This window comes from Globicephala melas, chromosome 14 (assembly GCF_963455315.2).
Source record: "Globicephala melas chromosome 14, mGloMel1.2, whole genome shotgun sequence".
Lineage (NCBI taxonomy): Eukaryota > Metazoa > Chordata > Mammalia > Artiodactyla > Delphinidae > Globicephala > Globicephala melas.
Genome location: NC_083327.1, coordinates 79,368,607 through 79,388,604, shown reverse-complemented (window position 1 = coordinate 79,388,604; position 19,998 = coordinate 79,368,607). Strand labels below are relative to the sequence as shown.

The 19,998-nt window shown below is 47.3% G+C and overlaps 1 protein-coding gene and 1 pseudogene across 5 annotated transcripts in view; one reads left to right on the top strand and one right to left on the bottom strand.

Annotated features, from left to right (window-relative positions):
* SYNJ2 (synaptojanin 2) overlaps window positions 1-13,514 on the bottom strand; it is a 100,046-nt gene extending 86,532 nt beyond the window's left edge. For 3 of the 5 annotated variants that reach the window (XM_060283875.1, XM_060283877.1, XM_060283878.1), the window contains exon 1: window positions 13,313-13,513. In XM_060283875.1, the coding sequence (XP_060139858.1) occupies window positions 13,313-13,439 (127 nt within the window). In that variant the 5' untranslated portion in view covers window positions 13,440-13,513. Of the gene's footprint in view, window positions 1-13,312 lie in introns of all 5 variants that reach the window. The other 2 variants (XM_030853052.2, XM_060283876.1) reach the window with 1 other exon arrangement.
* A 180-nt stretch (window positions 13,515-13,694) lies between these two features.
* Window positions 13,695-15,670, top strand: LOC115851296 (small ribosomal subunit protein uS7-like; annotated as a pseudogene).
* Window positions 15,671-19,998: the final 4,328 nt, after the last annotated feature.

The following is a 19,998-nucleotide window of genomic DNA, read 5'->3' as shown; positions in this document are numbered from 1 at the left end:
GTCCTCAGGGCCCCAGAACAGAGGACAGGAAGATACAGGACAGGAGGACAGGAAGTGTGCAGGGCGCCCAGCACACTCACTCAGGAACCTTTCCCCACTCCAAATCGAGGAGAGGTTCAGGACGACACCAACGTGTCATCTGTTTGACTGTCCTCACATCGAGATGCACGTCCTTGGGGAGCCTGGGGTCCACTGCCACCTCTACACCGAGGAACCCAGCACTTCCTTCAGAGCCTTGAGTCCTAACCAGGCCCTGTTCTAGGTGTCGGGACATCCACTCAGAAGGACAAGCCCCGACACAAGCCTCAGCTCTGCTAGAACACAGGACTGAAGCCCACACACTTCTCTTGAAGATCTCCCCCTTGTAATATCACACGCACTGCTCGCAAAGTGGGTGACTGCTTCCCCAAGCCTGAACACCCCGCTATAAAAAGGTGTCAGATGGAAAGCCAGTCGGGATGCCATGTGATGCTCACACTCACCGGCAGCCCTTCTCTCCACTGACTACACGTGTGTTTTGAAACCCAAGATAAGCAGAGAGACAACAGGACACTGCTGGTGTTTTTCATACACACACTGAAATTTCTTTTTTTCTAAGCATGGGATTTTAGCAAACAGACTGCTCTCTGGAGCCTCCTGGACTTGTTCAAATCACAGCTCGGCCACTAACTAGAAACAGAACCTCATGCAAGTTCTTACACTTCCCCGTGCCTCCGTTTCTCCAAGTGTAAATGGAGATGATTAGGACCTGCCTCTTTGTGAGGACTGAATAAGTCAATACATATAAACCACAAACAGTGCCGGGTGCGTGGTAAGCGCAAGTGTTAGCTATTATGACCAAGTGAACCAACGCTTACCTGACCAGCCGAAAATTCAAAACACTTTGCAATACGTATCCTTGAAGCAAAATGAGTTCATGTGTGTATTTCCTGAGATAGTCTACCCATAGAATACTGGATCAAGGACGGGCATGTTTTTAAGGGTTTCATTAAAGTGTCCTCAAAAATGACTTACATTTACGTAACAGGGTCCCAGGTCTCCTTCCAGCAAGTCCTTGAAACAGGAAATGCCTGTAACTGGGCTGTTTTGTGTTGACTTTCGCTGAGAATCCGCCATCTAGCAAAGCGCCCACTGTAACTGCAGCCTGGAGACGCCAGCGCAGCGCTAGGGCCTCGCTTTCAAGCCCTCAGCTTACTTTGGTGCACGCACCTTTGCCAGCCTGATTTGATTTTCCCCTGGAGATGGGCTGGCCACCACACACACCCTAATAATAGGGACCCCAATCTAATTCCCAGGTCTGAGCCTGGGGCAGTTTGCCAGGGCTTTAAGGACACTTTGAGTGGGGAAAGAAACATCATCCTCAGGTGAAAAGGTGACACCGTCCATCAACAGAAGCTGAGCAACCACAAATCACAAAGGGGTGCCTGGGTGCCCAAGGAACGCCCCAGAGTAAGACCTCGGCACGCCTGGCCTCACACCTCCAGGGTCTGAGCCGGGTACCGTCGGAGCCCTGCACCCCCTGCGTGGAGCTATTTGTAAGGTTTCAATCAAGATCACAAACTGTTAAGTAAAATATGTTTTATTCTTTGGCTTGAGAAGGACACGCCCGGGACTAACCGGAAGGCCAGGCCCAGAATGCGCCCAGGAGGGAGAGCCGCCCCCAGCCTGGCCCCCTTTTCCTTCCACCGATCCCAGCCCCCTCTGGGCTTCATACCACCTTGTAGGGGCCTCGTGCACACACCTGAGGACACCCCAGCAACTGTGCGTCCACTTCCACTCACACCCTGCACCCTTGCTACCCCTCCTCCAGACCTGGGTAGACACACCCACTGCACAGTCTGTCGGGGGCCCTGGGAGGAGACCAGAGCAGGCTGGATGCAGGCTGGGCACCATTTATGCAGGAGATTCCAGGATCCTGTGTACCCGGACTGTGGTCCAGAGGTAGTCAGGGAGAGGGCCACAAACAGCACGGGACACAGCCCCTTGGCCCAACTCCTCATTCTGGTGAGAGGCACAGGGCAAGGCCCCCTCTTTTTTTTTTTTTTTTTTTTTGTGGTACACGGGCCTCTCACTGTTGTGGCCTCTCCCGTTGCGGAGCACAGGCTCTGGACGCACAGGCCCAGCGGCCATGGCTCACGGGCCCAGCCGCTCCGCGGCATGTGGGATCTTCCCGGACCGGGGCACGAACCCGTGTCCCCTGCATCGGCAGGCGGACTCTCACCCACAGCGCCACCAGGGAAGCCCCCCCTCTTGCCGTGGTCTAGGGGCAGTACTTCCACTGGGTCCAGACCATCTCCTTCGAGCCTATCAATGCTGTCCCAAGAGGGGGGACACCCGGCTCTTCCAGGCTGTGTTTTACTCTTTCCATGTGATCACTTCACTCTTAAAAATGTATCTTGGGGCTTCCCTGGTGGCGCAGTGGTTGAGAGTCCGCCTGCCGATGCAGGGGACATGGGTTCGTGCCCCAATCCAGGAAGATCCCGGGCCCGTGAGCCTTGGCCGCTGGGCCTGCGCATCCGGAGCCTGTGCTCCACAACGGGAGAGGCCACGACAGTGAGAGGCCCACATACCACAAAAAAAAAAAAAAAAAATGTATCTTGGCCAGAGTCTCAGAATCAATTCACACCCCCACTTCTGTTGTTGGTCACATTTCAATCCATCAAGTAAATCTGAACTTACACACATACAAATGCAAGTCAGGAAGAAAAAAAAAAAAAGCCAAGCCAAATTAATTAAAACCTTGCTGGCAATACACCAACTAAATTTCAGGAAATTTATTTTTCATATAAAATACAGGGACGGGTGACATAGACTTGAACTGTACTGATAGCCATCCACAGTGAGTGACAGGTACAGCAGATTCCTTTTTCCTTCCACTTTTGTGTACATCTGAACATTTTCACAGTTAAAGGAAAAGTTTTGGAGCCACGCAGCCCAAAAAAGGAGCCTGGCGAGATCTGATATCCCATTCCTCCTGGTGAGTTACAAAAAAAAAAGCCAGGCAGAAGCACACTTGCTCAGTTTGCCATCTTGTCAACCTTACGAGGAGCAAATCTACACCTGGGGAAGGCCTGTTCGTGAGCCACGGACACAACAGGCCGCTGCGACCTGGGGTCACCACCCAGGCTTCCCAAGACCGGAGCCGGAAGCCCCCAGCAGGATGTCACCCAGGAGGATTAGCTCGACTCTCTCAGATGCCCTCAGGCAGGTCAAACTTCAAGTCACGGACCGAATAAACCCAGGCCACGAAGCCTGACAAAGTGGCCAAGGTGGCAGTTTACACAGAGCCTTGCTCGGCTCCATGGCCACGTCTCCAAGTCAAACAAAACTTGACACTGTGGCCTCTCCCACAGCAGCTGGGAGAACCCAGGCCCGTGTTCACACGGGACCTCTTCCCCCAGCAGCTCAGGTAATTTCGGGACACTCACTAAGTAGCTTCATTAAGTCTCGCGGAGCCTCCTGCCCATCCCGCTCCCTGCTTCACGGCATGCACAGCTGGGGGTGGGAGAGGCAGGGCTGCACGACTCACACCCACGTGTAAACACACACGCACTTGCAGACCACCCTTCCTGGGGGGCTGTCTGGAGAACTCTGGAGCATTGCTGCTGGCTCTAAAAATGGACGAAATGCATGAACAACAGGCACAGTTCCCTTCATCTGGTCTGCACGACGTCTAAAAGCGACCAAGAGAGACAAGACGGCAAGCGCTTTTTGTCCCAGTACACAAATAAGAGAACATCTGTGTGTTAACTGTGGACGGCAAACCCAGGGGAACGGTTCCAGGCTCTGGCTTTGTATCTATACTTGAGATGCCTCCTACCGTTGAATCAGGTCATCGAGAAAACTTTATAAAAACCTTTGAAATTGGTGCCAACCTGTTTGGCTTTTCTGCCTCTGGAATTCCTGTTCCCGCTGATCCACATTAAAGACAGATTCTCAACCTAATTCTTTTAGAAGCTGGAACTTGGAAGTATTCCTCCAGCAAACCTGCACCCTTAGGGTGGCCGCCTAAGTCACGTTGGAATAGGACTAACCTAGAAATCGGCCAATCAACGATCATCAGTTTTTCCTAAACTCACCACCCAACCCAAGCTCCTATCTCAGCACTGCCTGAAAACATCAAGCAAAGGTGAGCCCCTTTCCCTGGGAAGCCTTTTCAAGGTATGATCCTTACGGGTTGAAATGTGCCTTGAAGAGCTGTGCTTATGCCTGTTGGGCGCACCCAGCTCGCCCGCCAGTCCCCGTAAAAGCAGCAACGTGCACCTGCCGCACAGCTGCAGAATTTAGGACCACTCGGGGGCCAGGGAGAAACCACTGCCCTCGACAGTGGGAATAAACCCTCGACTTAAGTCCGCTTGACCTCTCATTCCTCACTGGGGAGACCCATCACAGGAAACCACAGCTGATGTGAAAAGTAAGCTGCCCCCAACCTTGAACCTCATGGAATGGCCAGGGTTCCACTGCCAGCTTTGCCAGCTGCCAGAGGTGTACTGCCCCTCGCAAAAGTAGAGACCGCAACCTTCTTGGGGGAAAAAAATGAAAGCACTCTTAACCTTATCCAGAAAAGGAAAGCAAAAAGCTAGACCTTTAGAACACAGATGGGAATTTCAAGTTCAGAGCCGGTCTATCCAACTGTGATGTGTTTAGAATACTCTAAAAGTCTGAGACAACAGCTTTCTAGTAACAGAAGGCTCCCACAATCCTTCTCTGGACCAGCAACATCACCAAATGCTACAGCTGCCTTTTAAAAATAGTTTCACTTGAAGAGACCATTGTTTCGGAGTGCACGAGGACAGGGGATTCAGAGTACTGCCTAAACGAGCTCCAGAGACGGGCATGAGACGCTAAGGCTGCTGCTGCCACCACCAAAAATCCTGTGTGCGAGCACAGGTCACTCTCCACACCTCCCCTCCCGGGAGCCTGTGCAGCCCGCCAACGCCAGGGTCCCGGGATCCAGGGACAACTTCCCTGGGAGAACGCATGGCGCGCCTCAGGCTAGTGCGACGTGCAGGCTCACCCCGCATCTGTACCCCTCCCTCCCCACCGGCCTGAGTGAGCCAGAGCCCCCTAATCAGCTGCTCCTTTAACTCCGCCCTGTCTGAGCCAAGAACAGATGCCCTCAGGTGACCTACACACAGAGGCGGGTCCAAATCCAAAGCTGAACCCCAGGAGCTCTGCAAACAAAGAAGCGAAAGGGAAATCTCTCCCAGCAGCCTCAGGAGCAGCGGATTAAAGCTCCACAATCAACTTGATGTACCTGCATCTGTGGAATACCTGAATAGACAATGAATCATCCCAAATTGAGGTGGTGGACTTTGGGAGCAACTGTAGACTTAGGGTTTGCTTTCTCCATCTAATTTGTTTCTGGTGTTGTGTTTATCATAGTTTAGTATTTAGAATTTATTAACAATGGTAGATTTGTTTATTGATTTGGTTGCTCTCTTCCTTTTTTTTTTAACATATATATATAATTCTTTTTTCCTTTTTCTCTTTTTGTGTGTGTGTATGTGTATGCTTCTTTATGTGATTTTGTCGGTATAGCCTTGCTTTTACCACTTGTCCTAGAGTTCTGTCTGTCTGTTTTTTGTGGGGTTTTTTTCGTATAGTTTTTATCGCTTGTTACCATTGGTGGATTTGTTTTTTGGTTTGATTGCTCTTCTTTCTTTTTCTTTTAATTACTTTAAAATTTTTTTATTTTTAATAATTTTTTTAATGTTTCATTTTAATAACTTTGTTTATTTATTTTCTTTTTTGTTTTCTCCCTTTTCTTCTGAGCTATGTGGCTGACAAGGTCTTGGTGCTCCAGCTAGGTGTCAGGCCTGTGCCTCTGAGGCAGGAGAGCTAAGTTCAGGACACTGGTCCACCAGAGACCTCCCCGGCTCCACATAATATCAAATGGTGAAAGCTCTCCAGAGATCTCCATCTCAATACTAAGACTCAGCTCCACTCAACGACCAGCAAGCTACAGCGTTGGACACCCTATGCCAGACAATTAGCAAGACAGGAACACAACCCCACCCATTAGCAGAGAGGCTGCCTAAAATCATAATAAGTCCACAGACACCCCAAGACACACCACCAGATGTGGTCCTGCCCACCAGTAAGACAAGATCCAGCGTCATCCACCAGAACGCTGGCACCAGTCCCCTAAACCAGGAAGCCTACACAACCCACTGAACCAACCTTAGCCACTGGGGGCAGACACCAAAAACAACGGGAACTACGAACCTGCAGCCTGCAAAAAGGAGACCCCAAACACAGTAAGTTAAGCAAAATGAGAAGACACAGAAACACACAGCAGATGAAGGAGCAAGGTAAAAACCCACCAGACCAAACAAATGAAGAGAAATAGGCAGTCTACCTGAAAAAGAATTCAGAGTAATGATAGTAAAGATGATCCAAATTCTTGGAAACAGAATGGAGAAAATACAAGAAACATTTAACAAGGACCTAGAAGAACTAAAGACCAAACAAACAATAATGAACAACACAAAAAATGGAATTAAAAATTCTCTACAAGGAATCAATAGCAGAATAACTGAGGCAGAAGAACGGATAAATGACCTGGAAGATAAAATAGTGGAAATAACTACCACAGAGCAGAATAAAGAAAAAGAATGAAAAGAATTGAGGACAGTCTCAGAGACTTCTGGGACAACATTAAACACACCAACATTCGAATTATAGGGGTCCCAGAAGAAGAGAAAAAGAAAGGGACTGACAAAATATTTGAAGAGATTATAGTTGAAAACTTCCCTAATATGGGAAAGGAAATAGTCAATCAAGTCCAGGAAGCACAGAGAGTCCCATACAGAATAAAACCAAGGAGAAACACGCCAAGACACATGTTAATAAAACTATCAAAAATTAAATACAAAGAAAAAATATTAAAAGAAGCAAGGGAAAAACAAAAAATAAATAACATACAAGGGCATGCCCATAAGGTTAAGAGCTGATCTTTCAGCAGAAACTCTACAAGCTAGAAGGGAGTGGCGGAATATATTTAAAGTGATGAAAGGGAAAAACCTACAATCAAGATTACTCTACCCAGCAAGGATCTCAGTCAGATTCGATGGAGAAATTAAAACCTTTACAGACAAGCAAAAGCTAAGAGAGTTCAGCACCACCAAACCAGCTTTACAACAAATGCTAAAGGAAATTCTCTAGGCAGGAAACACAAGAGAAGGAAAAGACCTGCAATAACAAACCGAAAACAATTAAGAAAATGATAATAGGAACATACATATCGATAACTACCTTAAATGTAAATGGATTAAATGTTCCAACCAAAAGACATAGACTGGTTGAACGGATACAAAAACAAGACCTGTATATATGCTGTTTACAAGAGACCCACTTCAGACCTAGGAACACATACAGACTGAAAGTGAGGGGATGGAAAAAGATATTCCATGCAAATGGAAATCAAAAGAATGCTGGAGTAGCAATTCTCATATCACACAAAATAGACTTTAAAATAAAGACTATTACAAGAGACAGAGAAGGACACTACATAATGATCAAGGGATCAATCAAAGAAGAAGATATAACAATTGTAAATATTTATGCATCCAACATAGGAGCACCTCAATACATAAGGCAAATGCTAACAGCCATAAAAGTGGAAATCGACAGTGACACAATAATAGCAGGGGAGTTTAACTTCCCACTTTCACCAATGTACAGATCATTCAAAATGAAAATAAATAAGGAAACACAAGTTCTAATGATACATTAAACAAGATGGACTTAATTGATATTCATAGGACATTCCATCCAAAAACAACAGAATACACTTTCTTCTCAAGTGCTCATGGAACATTCTCCAGGATAGATCATGTCTTAGGTCACAAATCAAGCCTTGGTAAATTTAAGAAAACTGAAATCATATCAAGTACCTTTTCCGACCACTACGCTGTGAGACTAGATATCAATTACAGGAAAAAATCTGTAAAAACTACAAACACATGGAGGCTAAACAACACACTACTAAATAACCAAGAGATCACTGAAGAAATCAAGAGGAAGTCAAAAAATACCTAGAAACAAATGACAATGAAAACACAATGACCCAAAACCTATGGGATGCAGCAAAAGCAGTTCTAAGAGGGAAGCTTATAGCCATACAATCCTACCTCAAGAAACAAAAAAATCTCAAATAAACAACCTAACCTTATACCTAAAGCAATTAGAGAAAAAAGAACAAAAAAACCCCAAAGTTAGCGGAAGGAAAGAAATCATAATGATCAGAGCAGAAATAAATGAAAAAGAAATGAAGGAAACGATAGCAAAGATCAATAAAACTAAAAGCTGGTTCTTTGAGAAAATAAACAAAATTGATAAACCATTAGCCAGACTCATCAAGAAAAAAAGGGAGAAGACTTAAATCAATAGAATTAGAAATGAAAAAGGAGAAGTAACAACTGACATTGCAGAAATAAAAAGGATCATGAGAGATTACTATAAGCAACTACATGCCAATAAAATGGAAAACCTGGAAGAAATGGACAAATTCTTAGAAAAGCACAACCTTCTGAGATTGAACCAGGAAGAAGTAGAAAATATAAACAGAACAATCACAAGCACTGAAATTGAGACTGTGATTAAAAATCTTCCAGCAAACAAACTCCCAGGACCAGATGGCTTCACAGGCGAATTCTATCAAACATTTAGAGAAGAGCTAACACCTATCCTTCTCAAACTCTTCCAAAATATAGCACAGGGAGGAACACTCCCAAACTCATTCTTTGAGGCCACCATCACCCTGATACCAAAACCAGACATAGATGTCACAAAGAAAGAAAACTACAGGCCAATATCACTGATGAACATACATGCAAAACTCCTCAACAAAATACTAGCAAACAGAATCCAACAGCACATTAAAAGGATCATACACCACGATCAAGTGGGGTTTATTCCAGGAATGCAAGAATTCTTCAATATATGCAAATCAATCAATGTGATAAACCATATTCACAAACTGAAGGAGAAAAACCATATGATCATCTCAGTAGATGCAGAGAAAGCTTTTGACAAAATTCAACACCCATTTATGATAAAAACCCTGCAGAAAGTAGGCACAGAGGGAACTTACCTCAACATAATAAAGACCATATATGACAAATCCACAGCAAACATCATTCACAATGGTGAAAAACTGAAACCATTTCTTCTAAGATCAGGAACAAGACAAGGTTGTCCACTCTCACCACTATTATTCAACATAGTTTTGGAAGTTTTAGCCACAGCAATCAGAGAAGAAAAAGAAATAAAAGGAATCCAAATTGGAAAAGAAGAAGTAAAGCTGTCACTGTTTGCAGATGACATGATACTATACATAGAGAATCCTAAAGATGCTACCAGAAAACTACTAGAGCTAATCAATGAATTTGGTAAAGTAGCAGGATACAAATTAATGCACAGAAATCTCTTGCATTCCTATATACTAATGATGAAAAATCTGCAAGAGAAATTAAGGAAACACTCCCATTTACCATTGCAACAAAAAAAAATAAAATACCTAGGAATAAACCTACCTAAGGAGACAAAAGACCTGTATGCAGAAAACTATAAGACACTGATGAAAGAAATTAAAGATGATACGAACAGATGGAGAGATATACCATGTTCTTGGATTGGAAGAATCAACATTGTGAAAATGACTATACTGCCCAAAGCAATCTACAGATTCAGTGTAATCCCTATCAAACTATCAATGGCATTTTTCATAGAACCAGAACAAAAAATTTCACAATTTGTATGGAAACACAAAAGACCCTGAATAGTCCAAGCAATCTGGAGAAAGAAAAACAGAGCTGGAGGAATCAGGCTCCTAGACTTCAGACTACACTACAAAGCTACAGTAATCAAGACAGTACGGTACTGGCACAAAAACAGAAATATAGATCAACGGAACAAGATAGAAAGCCCAGCGATAAACCCATGTACATATGGTCACCTTATTTTTGATAAAGGAAGAAAGAATATACAATGGAGAAAAGACAGCCTCTTCAATAAGTGGTGCTAGGAAAACTGGACAGCTACATGTAAAAGAATGAAATTAGAACACTCCCTAACACCACACACAAAAATGAACTCAAAATGGATTAAAGACCTAAATGTAAGGCCAGACACTATAAAACTCTTAGAGGAAAACACAGGCAGAACACTCTATGGCATAAATCACAGCAAGATCCTTTTTGACCCACCTCCTAGAGAAATGGAAATAAAAACAAAAATAAACAAATGGGACCTAATGAAACTTAAAAGCTTTTGCACAGCAAAGGAAACCATAAACAAGACAAAAAGACAACCCTCAGAATGGGAGAAAATATTTGCAAATGAAGCAACTGACAAAGGACTAATCTCCAAAATTTACAAGCAGCTCATGCAGCTCAATATCAAAAAAACAAAGAAACAACCCAATCCAAAAATGGGCAGAAGACCTAAATAGACATTTCTCCAAAGAAGATATACAGATGGCCAACAAACACATGAAAGGATGCTCAACATCACTAATCATTAGAGAAATGCAAATCGAAACTACAATGAGTTATCACCTCACACCAGTCAGAATAGCCATCATCAAAAAATCTACAAACAATAAATTCTGGAGAGGGTGTGGAGACAAGGGAGCCCTCTTGCACTGCTGGTGGGAATGTAAACTGACACAGCCACTATGGAGAACAGTATGGAGTTTCCTCAAAAAACTAAAAATAGAACTACCCTACGACCCAGCAATCCCACTACTGGGCATATACCCTGAGAAAACCATAATTTAAAGAGTCATGTACCACAGTGTTCACTGCAGCTCTATTTACAATAGCCAGGACATGGAAGCAACCTAAGTGTCCATCGACAGATGAATGGATAAAGAAGATGTGGCACATATATACATGGAATATTACTCAGCCATAAAAAGAAATGAAATTAAGTTATTTGCAGTGAGGTGGATGGACCTAGAGTCTGTCATACAGAGTGTAGTAAGTCAGAAAGAGAAAAACAAATACCGTATGCTAACACATATATATGGAATCTAAAAAAACAAAAACCAAAAAAAGGTTCTGAAGAACCTAGGGGCAGGACAGGAATAAAGACGCAGACATAGAGAACGGACTTGGGGACACGGGGAGGGGGAAGGGTAAGCTGGGACAAAGTGAGAGAGTGGCATGTACATATATACATTACCAAAAGTAAAATAGATAGCTAGTGGGAAGCAGCCGCATAGCACAGGGACATTAGCTTGGTGCTTTGTGACCACCTAGAGAGGTGGGATAGGGAGGGTGGGGGGGAGACGGAAGAGGGAGGAGATATGGGGATATATGTACAGCTGATTCACTTTGTTACAAAGCAGAAACTAACACACCATTGTAGAGCAATTATACTCCAATAAAGATGTTTTAAAAAATAAATAAATAAAAATAAAAATAGTTTCACTTAATTTAAGAAGACTTCACAAGTTAAGTATTCAGCCCAAAGTCTACTGAAAATTGAATGCTAGGTTAAGTGACAAATGTGGACTGCACGTGAGCTGAGGCCCATTCCTGTCATTACGCCCTCTGTTCTAGAATCCAGACTATTGTAATCACCAACATAATGTACATGATTTCAGCCCAAACCTAATTTCCAACAGAAAATATGCATTGCATTCCTTTCATTAATCATTTTAAAATCTTCACTTTTGAAAAAATAAAGTCTTTTTATCCCAGTGGCTTGAAAGGAACTCAAATATATAGGAACCTTGCTTAAAGTTGCTGTCATCCCACTGAATAATATTTTAATCTCTTTGATGAAGCAGTAGTTTTGTACCATGCAATTTAATCTCTCAGCTCTGATACATGTGGTATGAAGTAGACATCTAAAATGGAATGGAGATTTTTGTGGTTTTCTTTCAAGACCTTAGCAAATGACCAAACTTGGACTTTTCGGGACAGAGCACAAACTGGAATAATCTGTTAATAATTTAATCCATGATTACTGCACACTTATGGTGCTGACAATACTGGAGATGTGTTTTAGTAACCAAGTGACTGAAAACAAGCCAGATAACTATAATGCTAATGAAATGATTAGGGAAGCAGAAAGAGAAGAGATGGTCCTTCCAAGATGTATACCGAAGAATCTAATTGAAGAATTGATGCATACGATCTGAAAAAAAAGATGATTCAATTATAAAATGTGGTGGGCGTGACTGCACAGGTCATCTACCTAAAGGACTGGTGAACCTCCTCTGAGCTTTGTTTAGCTACAAACAGGGGAAATGATGGACACCAGTTGTAAGCCTACTCTCTACTGTTCAGGTTGAAGTTCTAACAATTCTACCTGGTTTCGCTCCCTTTGTTACCTGGCCTTCATCATGAATGTTAGCCACAAAACAAGGTGATTCCAAGAAGCCGCACACTGTACAACAATACAGAAATAGTCACTGGAAGTCAGGTAGAGCTGTTTGTCACCTTGGGCAAGCACGTTTCTTAGCCTCTTCAGGCCTCAGTTTACTCCTCTGTAGTATGGGGATAATACTAGTCCTTTTGTAGAATTGTGAAAATTAAATGAGATGGTCTCTAAAGCCCTTGACACAATGTTAGTGTCAAGACTTCCTGGAGCTCACAGGTGAAATACATTGACTTGGCAACCGCCTAATGTCAAATACACCCAGCACTGGGTTTTGGTTTTTTTTTTTTTTGCCTCCAAGTTCTATACTTTGCAGTACTGATGCTTCTCAGCCAAGTATTTACATGAGGCAAAAGTGCCATCAGCGCTTTCTCCGGAGTCTATGTTACGGTGCTTTCGTCCCCATCCCCCCCCCCCCCCCCCCCCGCTCCCCGGGAGTGAAGGAGGCCATCACAAGGGAACGGGCATTCACTGGTTTCATCAACAGGTGCCAAAGAAAAACAGCGCCAGGCACTTGGTCGGACCGCCTCCTAAGTCACCCCTCCTGGATGATCTTGAATCTGTAACGGGTCCCAGGGGAGCGCGGGGCAGAAGGGACCAGAGGCGGCTCTCCAAGAACGGACCCCGCCGGCAGGCGCGCAGACCGCAGACCCCTGTGGGCCGCCTGTGCACCCGGGAGCAGCCACACGTGTCTTCTGGCGTCCCCGGCGTCACTTCATTCAAACTGGCCACCCGCCACCCTGCGCGTGCGACGCCCACGCCTCCGCCACCTCCGCGCCGCCCGGGACTGGTCGGCGACCAGGCGACCTTCCCTCCCGGCATCCTCCCCGGGACAGGGGACCAGGGCGCAGCCCGAGCCCCGGCGCCGTTGCGGAGTCGCCGGCCCGGAGCCCCGGGCGGCGCCGCCTGCCGCACTCACCGAGCGTGGCCACCGTGCCGGCCTCGAAGAGCAAGCAGTCCCCGCGGCCGCGCGCCTCCAGAAGGATGCTGCTGTCCCCCGAGGCCTCCAGCCGCCCGAGCAGCCGCAGCCCTTTGCTTAAAGCCATGGGCGCGCGGCCCGCCGCCGCGGCTCCCCGCGCTCCCGCAACTTCCAGGAGTTTCACTTCGCGCCCACGCCACCGCCCGGCGCAGGCTCCTCCCCGGCTCCTCCCCGGCCTCCGCCCCGCCGCCTCCTCTGCGCCCGCGCGCGCCGCCCCGGGCAGGTGAGGGCGCGCGGTCGCCTCCCCGCCTCCCGGCCGGCTCCGCCGAGGCGCCGCGCTCCCCCCAGCGGCCAGGCAGTGGTGGGAAGCCTCCGGGCTCGCTCGGGGGCTAATCCGGGGCCCGGGTGCGGAGGGGAAGTCCCCCTGCGGTGGGCGGCAGTCAGGAAGGAGGATTCCACACATTCCTCGGCGCGGAGGAGGCTGCAGTCTGCCGGGCGCCCTAATGCGCCTGAAACGTTACAGGACGCCCGCGGCCTTATATGGGCAGCCGGGGCCTGGCCGGCGCCGCGAGGCTGGAAACCACCGGGCCCTCCGCTGTCCTCCCTGGTCCTCCCAGTCCCGCTCACGCCTCCCTCTCTCGTCAACTTCTGCGACCCTGGACGAGTCCCTGCTTCTCTGGGCTTCAGTAGCCCTACGGGTGAAGCGGGATTAGTAACTGTACCTACTTCGTAAAGTTGCGGTGAGGATGGAGTTAATTCGTGTAAAGGGCTTGGTGAGTGCCTGGCGAGTGGAAAGTGTTCCGTAAGTGTTGCCTTCTACTAGCTTTCTGTACGGAGGGTACTGCGGTCCACTGTCCCCCGCCCAGGTAGAATTTGGGAGGATCAAAGGTGTGTTTTCTCGGAGAGAACTGAGACCCTGATCTCTAGACCTGCCACTTACCGTGTGAGCTTGACTTCTCTGAGCCCGCTTTTCTCCTTTGTCGGATGGTGACCGGCACCTGCCCCACCGGCTTACAGGATGGGTGCGGAGGAGCCTAACGCTCGGGAGTAACGCGCAGGGCCAACTGTGAGACGCTGATGGGTGTGGGTGCGCCAGGGCGGGGCCCTTCCCTCTCCCTGTCCGCGCCCTTTCCCTCCATCTTGCAACCCCTCCTCCCACTCTGGTGAGTGTGTACAGTCCTTGACTTAAGGGTAGATACTACAACAAGCCAGTTTGTACTCAGACATGTGGACAGCAGCACATATCCCTGCATCCTCCACTGGAGTACGTGGACCTGGCAGCTATGCAGGGCCCCTCTTGGCACTGGGTTTTAGCCAGGATGTCGGGAATGGTCTGCAGGGGAGGGGAGAGAGAAGGAAGGAGAGGGATTCCCTGGAATCGCCCTTTGGGTGGGTTTGGGGGGCCTTGTTTCCTTCTCCTGTAAGGGATGTGTATGGATGGCCCTGAGACCTCCGTCAGGATGTTCCCATCAGGCCCCACACCCAGTTGGTTCCTCTCACACCCATTCTGCTCACATGGAGAAGGCTGTGGGGTAAGCCATTTGTCTCTCGGGCAAGTTCCAGAAGGAGCAGAGCCCCCGGTTGGCAAGCAGGGTGGTGGCGCCCTTGCAGAACACTCAAGAATGACCAGGAACACTTCCCATCTGTGCCAGGGCGCGCGTGGTCCACGCCGAGCGGCCGAGACGGCTCGGCTGCGCCTTCAGGATGACGGAGTGGGAGACAGCGGCACCTGCAGTAGCAGAGACCCCCGACATCAAGCTCTTTGGGAAGTGGAGCACCGATGATGTGCAGATCCATGGCATTTCCCTGTAGGATTACATCGCAGTGAAGGAGAAGTATGCCAAATACCTGCCCCACAGTGCAGGGCGCTACACGGCCAAGTGCTTCCACAAGGCACAGTGTCCCATCGTGGAGCGCCTCACCAACTCCATGATGACGCATGGCCGCAACAATGGCAAGAAGCTCATGACTGTGCGCATCATCGAGCACGCCTTTGAGATCATCCATCTGCTCACAGGCGAGAACCCCCTGCAGGTCCTGGTGAACGCCATCATCAACAGTGGCCCCCGGGAGGACTCGACCCGCATTGGGCGAGCTGGAACAGTGAGGCGGCAGGCCGTGGACGTGTCCCCGCCGCGCCGTGTGAATCAGGCCATCTGGCTGCTGTGCACAGGTGCCCGTGAGGCCACCTTCCGGAACATCAAGACCATTGCCGAGTGCCTGGCAGACGAGCTCATCAGTGCCGCCAAGGGCTCCTCCAACTCCTACACTATCAAGAAGGATGAGCTGGAACGTGTGGCCTAGTTCAACCACTGATTGCCTGACCACAGCTGCAATAAACCTGTTTTCCCTTTGGGGTGCCCCCCCAAAAAAAAAGAATGACCAGGAACCACCAGACATTCCATTCTCTGTGGATACCCTCTCAGGGAGTGATTTGGGAAATAAAGGAAATGTGAACAACAGCAGAGATTCAAGTCATTCCTGAGCCTCCTGCCCCCTTGCCACAAATTCAATTATGTGGTGGATATCCCGGATATGATGCTCATACGCTATCCAAACACTTGTAAAATGGAGACATTATTTCCTTCTGAGAACAGTGTGCCCATTAAATGAGGCAGAGTAGCCTTTGGCCCACTTTTTCTTTCCTTTTAGATGCAAAGCTCACTTCTTCCAGGAAGCCTTCCTGGGATGCTGAGGTTCCAGACAACAGTGTTTATGTACCCTCAGATTCACAGGTGTCCACTTCAGCTCTCACCTGCTCATATGTTGCTTGAGAAGTGTTTTTAGATTTCTCTTAGCCCTGTTTCACAAATTAGGTCATAAGATCTTAGGAAGGGGACCAAGTCTTTTAAAATTTTCTCTCTCCTCTTCTTTCCTGCCTTTCCTAGTATCACATAATTTACAGCTCTGCACAGTGGCATGCTGAACATATTTTAGAAAATTTCCTATAGTCCAGACCAGCACTTGAGCTTTACAGCTTACGGAATCTAAGACACAATAAGATGAGCCACTATTTTATGTACCACTGAGAAGGAAAAAATGGTGCCAATTAAACCATGTAATTAAATCGTTAGCAATGCCCTGATTTCAGCAATGCTATAACGTGCATCTTAGACACCAATAATGGGTGTTCCCCTGCCTCTGAGAATTGGCACCTGCTGTGTTTTCAGGTCATGGTTTGGAGTGGGATGGTCCACAGGGGCAGCAGAGGAAGCCCCTTCCTTACATACACACTGCCTTGATAGGCTGAGGGTCATTCAGGCACTGGCACGTTTAGCAGATGGAGAAAGTATCAGATCTTGAGACATTAGAGAAAAAGGTCAGCTCTGATACCTAAACCATGAGTGGAACCTGGGAAGACCAGTGGACCCATGTGAGTGGCGAAAGCTTGAGCACATCCCACTCCTGAGATGCAGAGCTCTTGGCGGTCTATGATTGGAGGGGGAGGAGGTGAGGCGGGAAGGAAAAGCCAGCTCCATCACCCCTGGAGTAGACAACGGCAGGAAATGCAACGGGGCTGTGGCCCGGGGAGTCAGCCAGGACCTGGGGAGCCAGGGAGCCCAGCAAGTTATCAAAGCAGAGAGAGAAATAGGGGAGAGATACACGAAAGACTGTACCTGGTGCCTATTGCATGAGAGGCAAAAGGACAGCGAGAAGTCAGAAAGGAGCCCAGCGTTGAGAGAATGGGGAGGTGGTGGTCCCATCGACAGAGACAGGAGAATGAGGGAGGAAGCCAGTGTGACCAGAGACAGGAACTGGGGGTGGGGAAGTGGGCCTGGTCTGGCTTGTGCTGAGTTTAAGATGATGTGGGTCAGCCAGCACGAAAGGCCAGAAATGAAGAGTGGAGGCTGTGAGGGCAAGAGCTCTCTGAAAGGGGGTTGGGGGGTGAAGGCCAGTCTGAGTGTGGGAGGGGCAGGAAGAAAAGACTAGAAAGAAGTGGCCTGAGATTAAGGAAGCCCAGGTGTGGCAGGGGATGCTCTGGGAAGCAGGATGGTCACTGGTTGAGACCCTCAGAAAGGTCCCTAACAATGAGGGCTCAGGAAAGAGCCTTGGTTTGGTGAGGAGGTAATGGTGACCTCTGAATTAGAGGTTGGGAAAAAAGCTTGCAAAGAATTAAGGAAGAGGGCTTCCCTGGTGGCGAAGTGGTTAAGAATCCACCTGCCAATGCAGGGGACACAGGTTTGAGCCCTGGTTAGGGAAGATCCCACATGCTGTGGAGCAACTAAGCCCGTGCGCCACAATTACTGAGCCTGCACTCTAGAGCCCACAAGCCACAACTACTGAAGCCCATGCGCCTAGAGCCTGTGCTCCACAACAAGAGAAGCCACTGCAATGAGAAGCCTACGCACCACAACAAAGAGTACACCGCAACTAGAGAAAGCCCATGCGTAGCAATGAAGACCCAACACGGCCAAAAATAAAAATTAAAAAAAAAAAAAAGAATTAAGGAAGAAATGGGGGCAGTAAGCGTAGTCTGCTGACTCTGGAAGCCTGGCTGGGAAAAATCACAAAATAAATAGGATGGTGGGCAGAAGGGACAAGAGACCTTTCTAAGATGGACCAGGCCTGCTTAGATGATGTTTATATCAGATCATCCTAGCTGCTGGATGAAACTTGAGGGAGCAGTGGCGCCAGAGAGGGAGGGGGCAACTTTGACAACCCGGGGGCGCTGGCGGTACGTGGACAAGGGCATCGGGAGTGGGGTGGAGAGAAACGGCTGGGTTCGGTATAGGTCTGTGAAGGGTGAGCCCACAGGATTTGCCGTTAGAGCAGATGTGGCATAAGAGGAAAAGGCAGGAGTTTGGATGATGCCATGATCTTGGCCAGAGCACCCGGAAGGATGGAACTGCCATCATCTGAGATAAGGGCAGCCGTGGGAGGAGCAGGTGGCTGGGTGGGTGGGCAGATTAGGGCATGTTAATTTTGAGATGCCCGTTAAAAATCCAGGTTGAGGTGCTGAGTGGGCAGTAAGTTACGCAAGTCTGGAGTCCAAGGGCGAGGTCTGGGCAGAGAAGTAAGTGTGGAAGCTATCAGCATCCCGATGGTGATGGCCTGGGTGAGTTCACCAAGGGCTGAGTGCTAGTCAGAAAAGGGAGTGAGGGCTGAGCCCACGGGTGCTCTGATTTGGGGCACTGAAGGGGAGGAAGGGGGCCCCAGAGGCTGCTCTGGGTCCAGTAGGACGAGGACTGGTCCTTTGAGTTTCGTCACATGGAGGTCATGGCTGCCCCTTATGAGAGCAGTTTTGGGACATGGGAGGGGGTACAAGTCGTTCTTTTTTACAGCCCGTTTCTTCTTGCATGACCCTTTGTACAGTCAAGGATCTAGGTATTGACTCCAGGTGATTAAAAGCATGCAATACACTTTGAGACCGTGATTTTGAACCCTCTCAGCTTCTCCCCGTAAAACACTCCATCGCTCTAATTACACTTGGACCGTCTTCCAGTTTTCCTGCCTCTGAAAGTGTGGCACACACCGGACACCATTCTCTAATAGGGCTCTGACTCATGTAATAATTAAGTGACTGACTCACGCATAATTAAGGTGATGATAATAGGATTTTCCTGGGTTCGTTTCAGTTTCATGTACCTTTGAACTTTCCTTAAAAGGGATTCATTAAACGTACAATATGACTTAAATTTGATATCTTAATACAAGTTTTCAATTAAATGCATTCACAAATTGGAAAATATCCTTTTGTCAGACCACACGCCCTTTTAGGGATTTCAGAAGAATGTGATCACCGTAAGTATAGTGGCAAAGCAAATCAGCCCGTCAGCAAGGTGAGCTGTATTGATCCCTATGTGTACTGACAGGCTGGCTTTCAAAGCTTCTAGCCCTCAGTTTTAGTAAAACTTGAACGTTTTTCAAAGTACTTTTCACATGCAGTATTTCATTAGATATTAATGACACTGAATATGTAAAGCTAAAAGCTAATATTCTCAAGTCATTAATTAACTAATTCATTCATTTACCCAGACTGCAATCTCCCATAAACTTGTTTAGTGGCCTTTCACTCCCTTAACTCTGAATCCTCAACGTCACCGAAGAAATTGCATAAGCTTGCAGACTGGTGTCATTTTTCTAAACGATAATTATTTAATATCATCAGATATTCTGTTAGTGTTCACGTTTCTAAGTGTCTCGTGAATGTCATCAATCGCTTTCCATAGTCTGTGTGCATCACACGAGTAACGTTTATGCAATGAGACCGATGTGTCTCTTAACCTCCTTTAAATACATAGGTTTCCCTTTCATTTCTTTCTTCCCTTGCAATTTATTTGCTGAGAAAACTAGGTAGCAGCCCTCACAGAGTGCGTCCTGCTGAGTGTCCCTGTGGTATCGTTTAGCGTGTTCCCTTGCTCTCTGCATGACCTATAATACAGCTCAGTGGCTGGAGACAGAAGCTCTAGCAGATTCTGTCTCCTGGGTGGGTGTGTTCTTCCCGTCAGGAAGCACAGGTCTGACTTTTTCTCTTTGTGATGTAGCAGCCATCGAGCCTCAGTGCCATAGTCTTTGCAAAACAGTCATGCTCTATTCTATCATTTTCTTCATTTGTAGCTAAAATTCTTCTAAAAGAACAGAAAATTCCCATCTACTATTTGTTTACCCGATGGTAACGCAAACAAGAGAGGTAGAATAGGAATCTCTTCCTTTATTTACTAGTGTTCAAAATAATGAGTCATTTT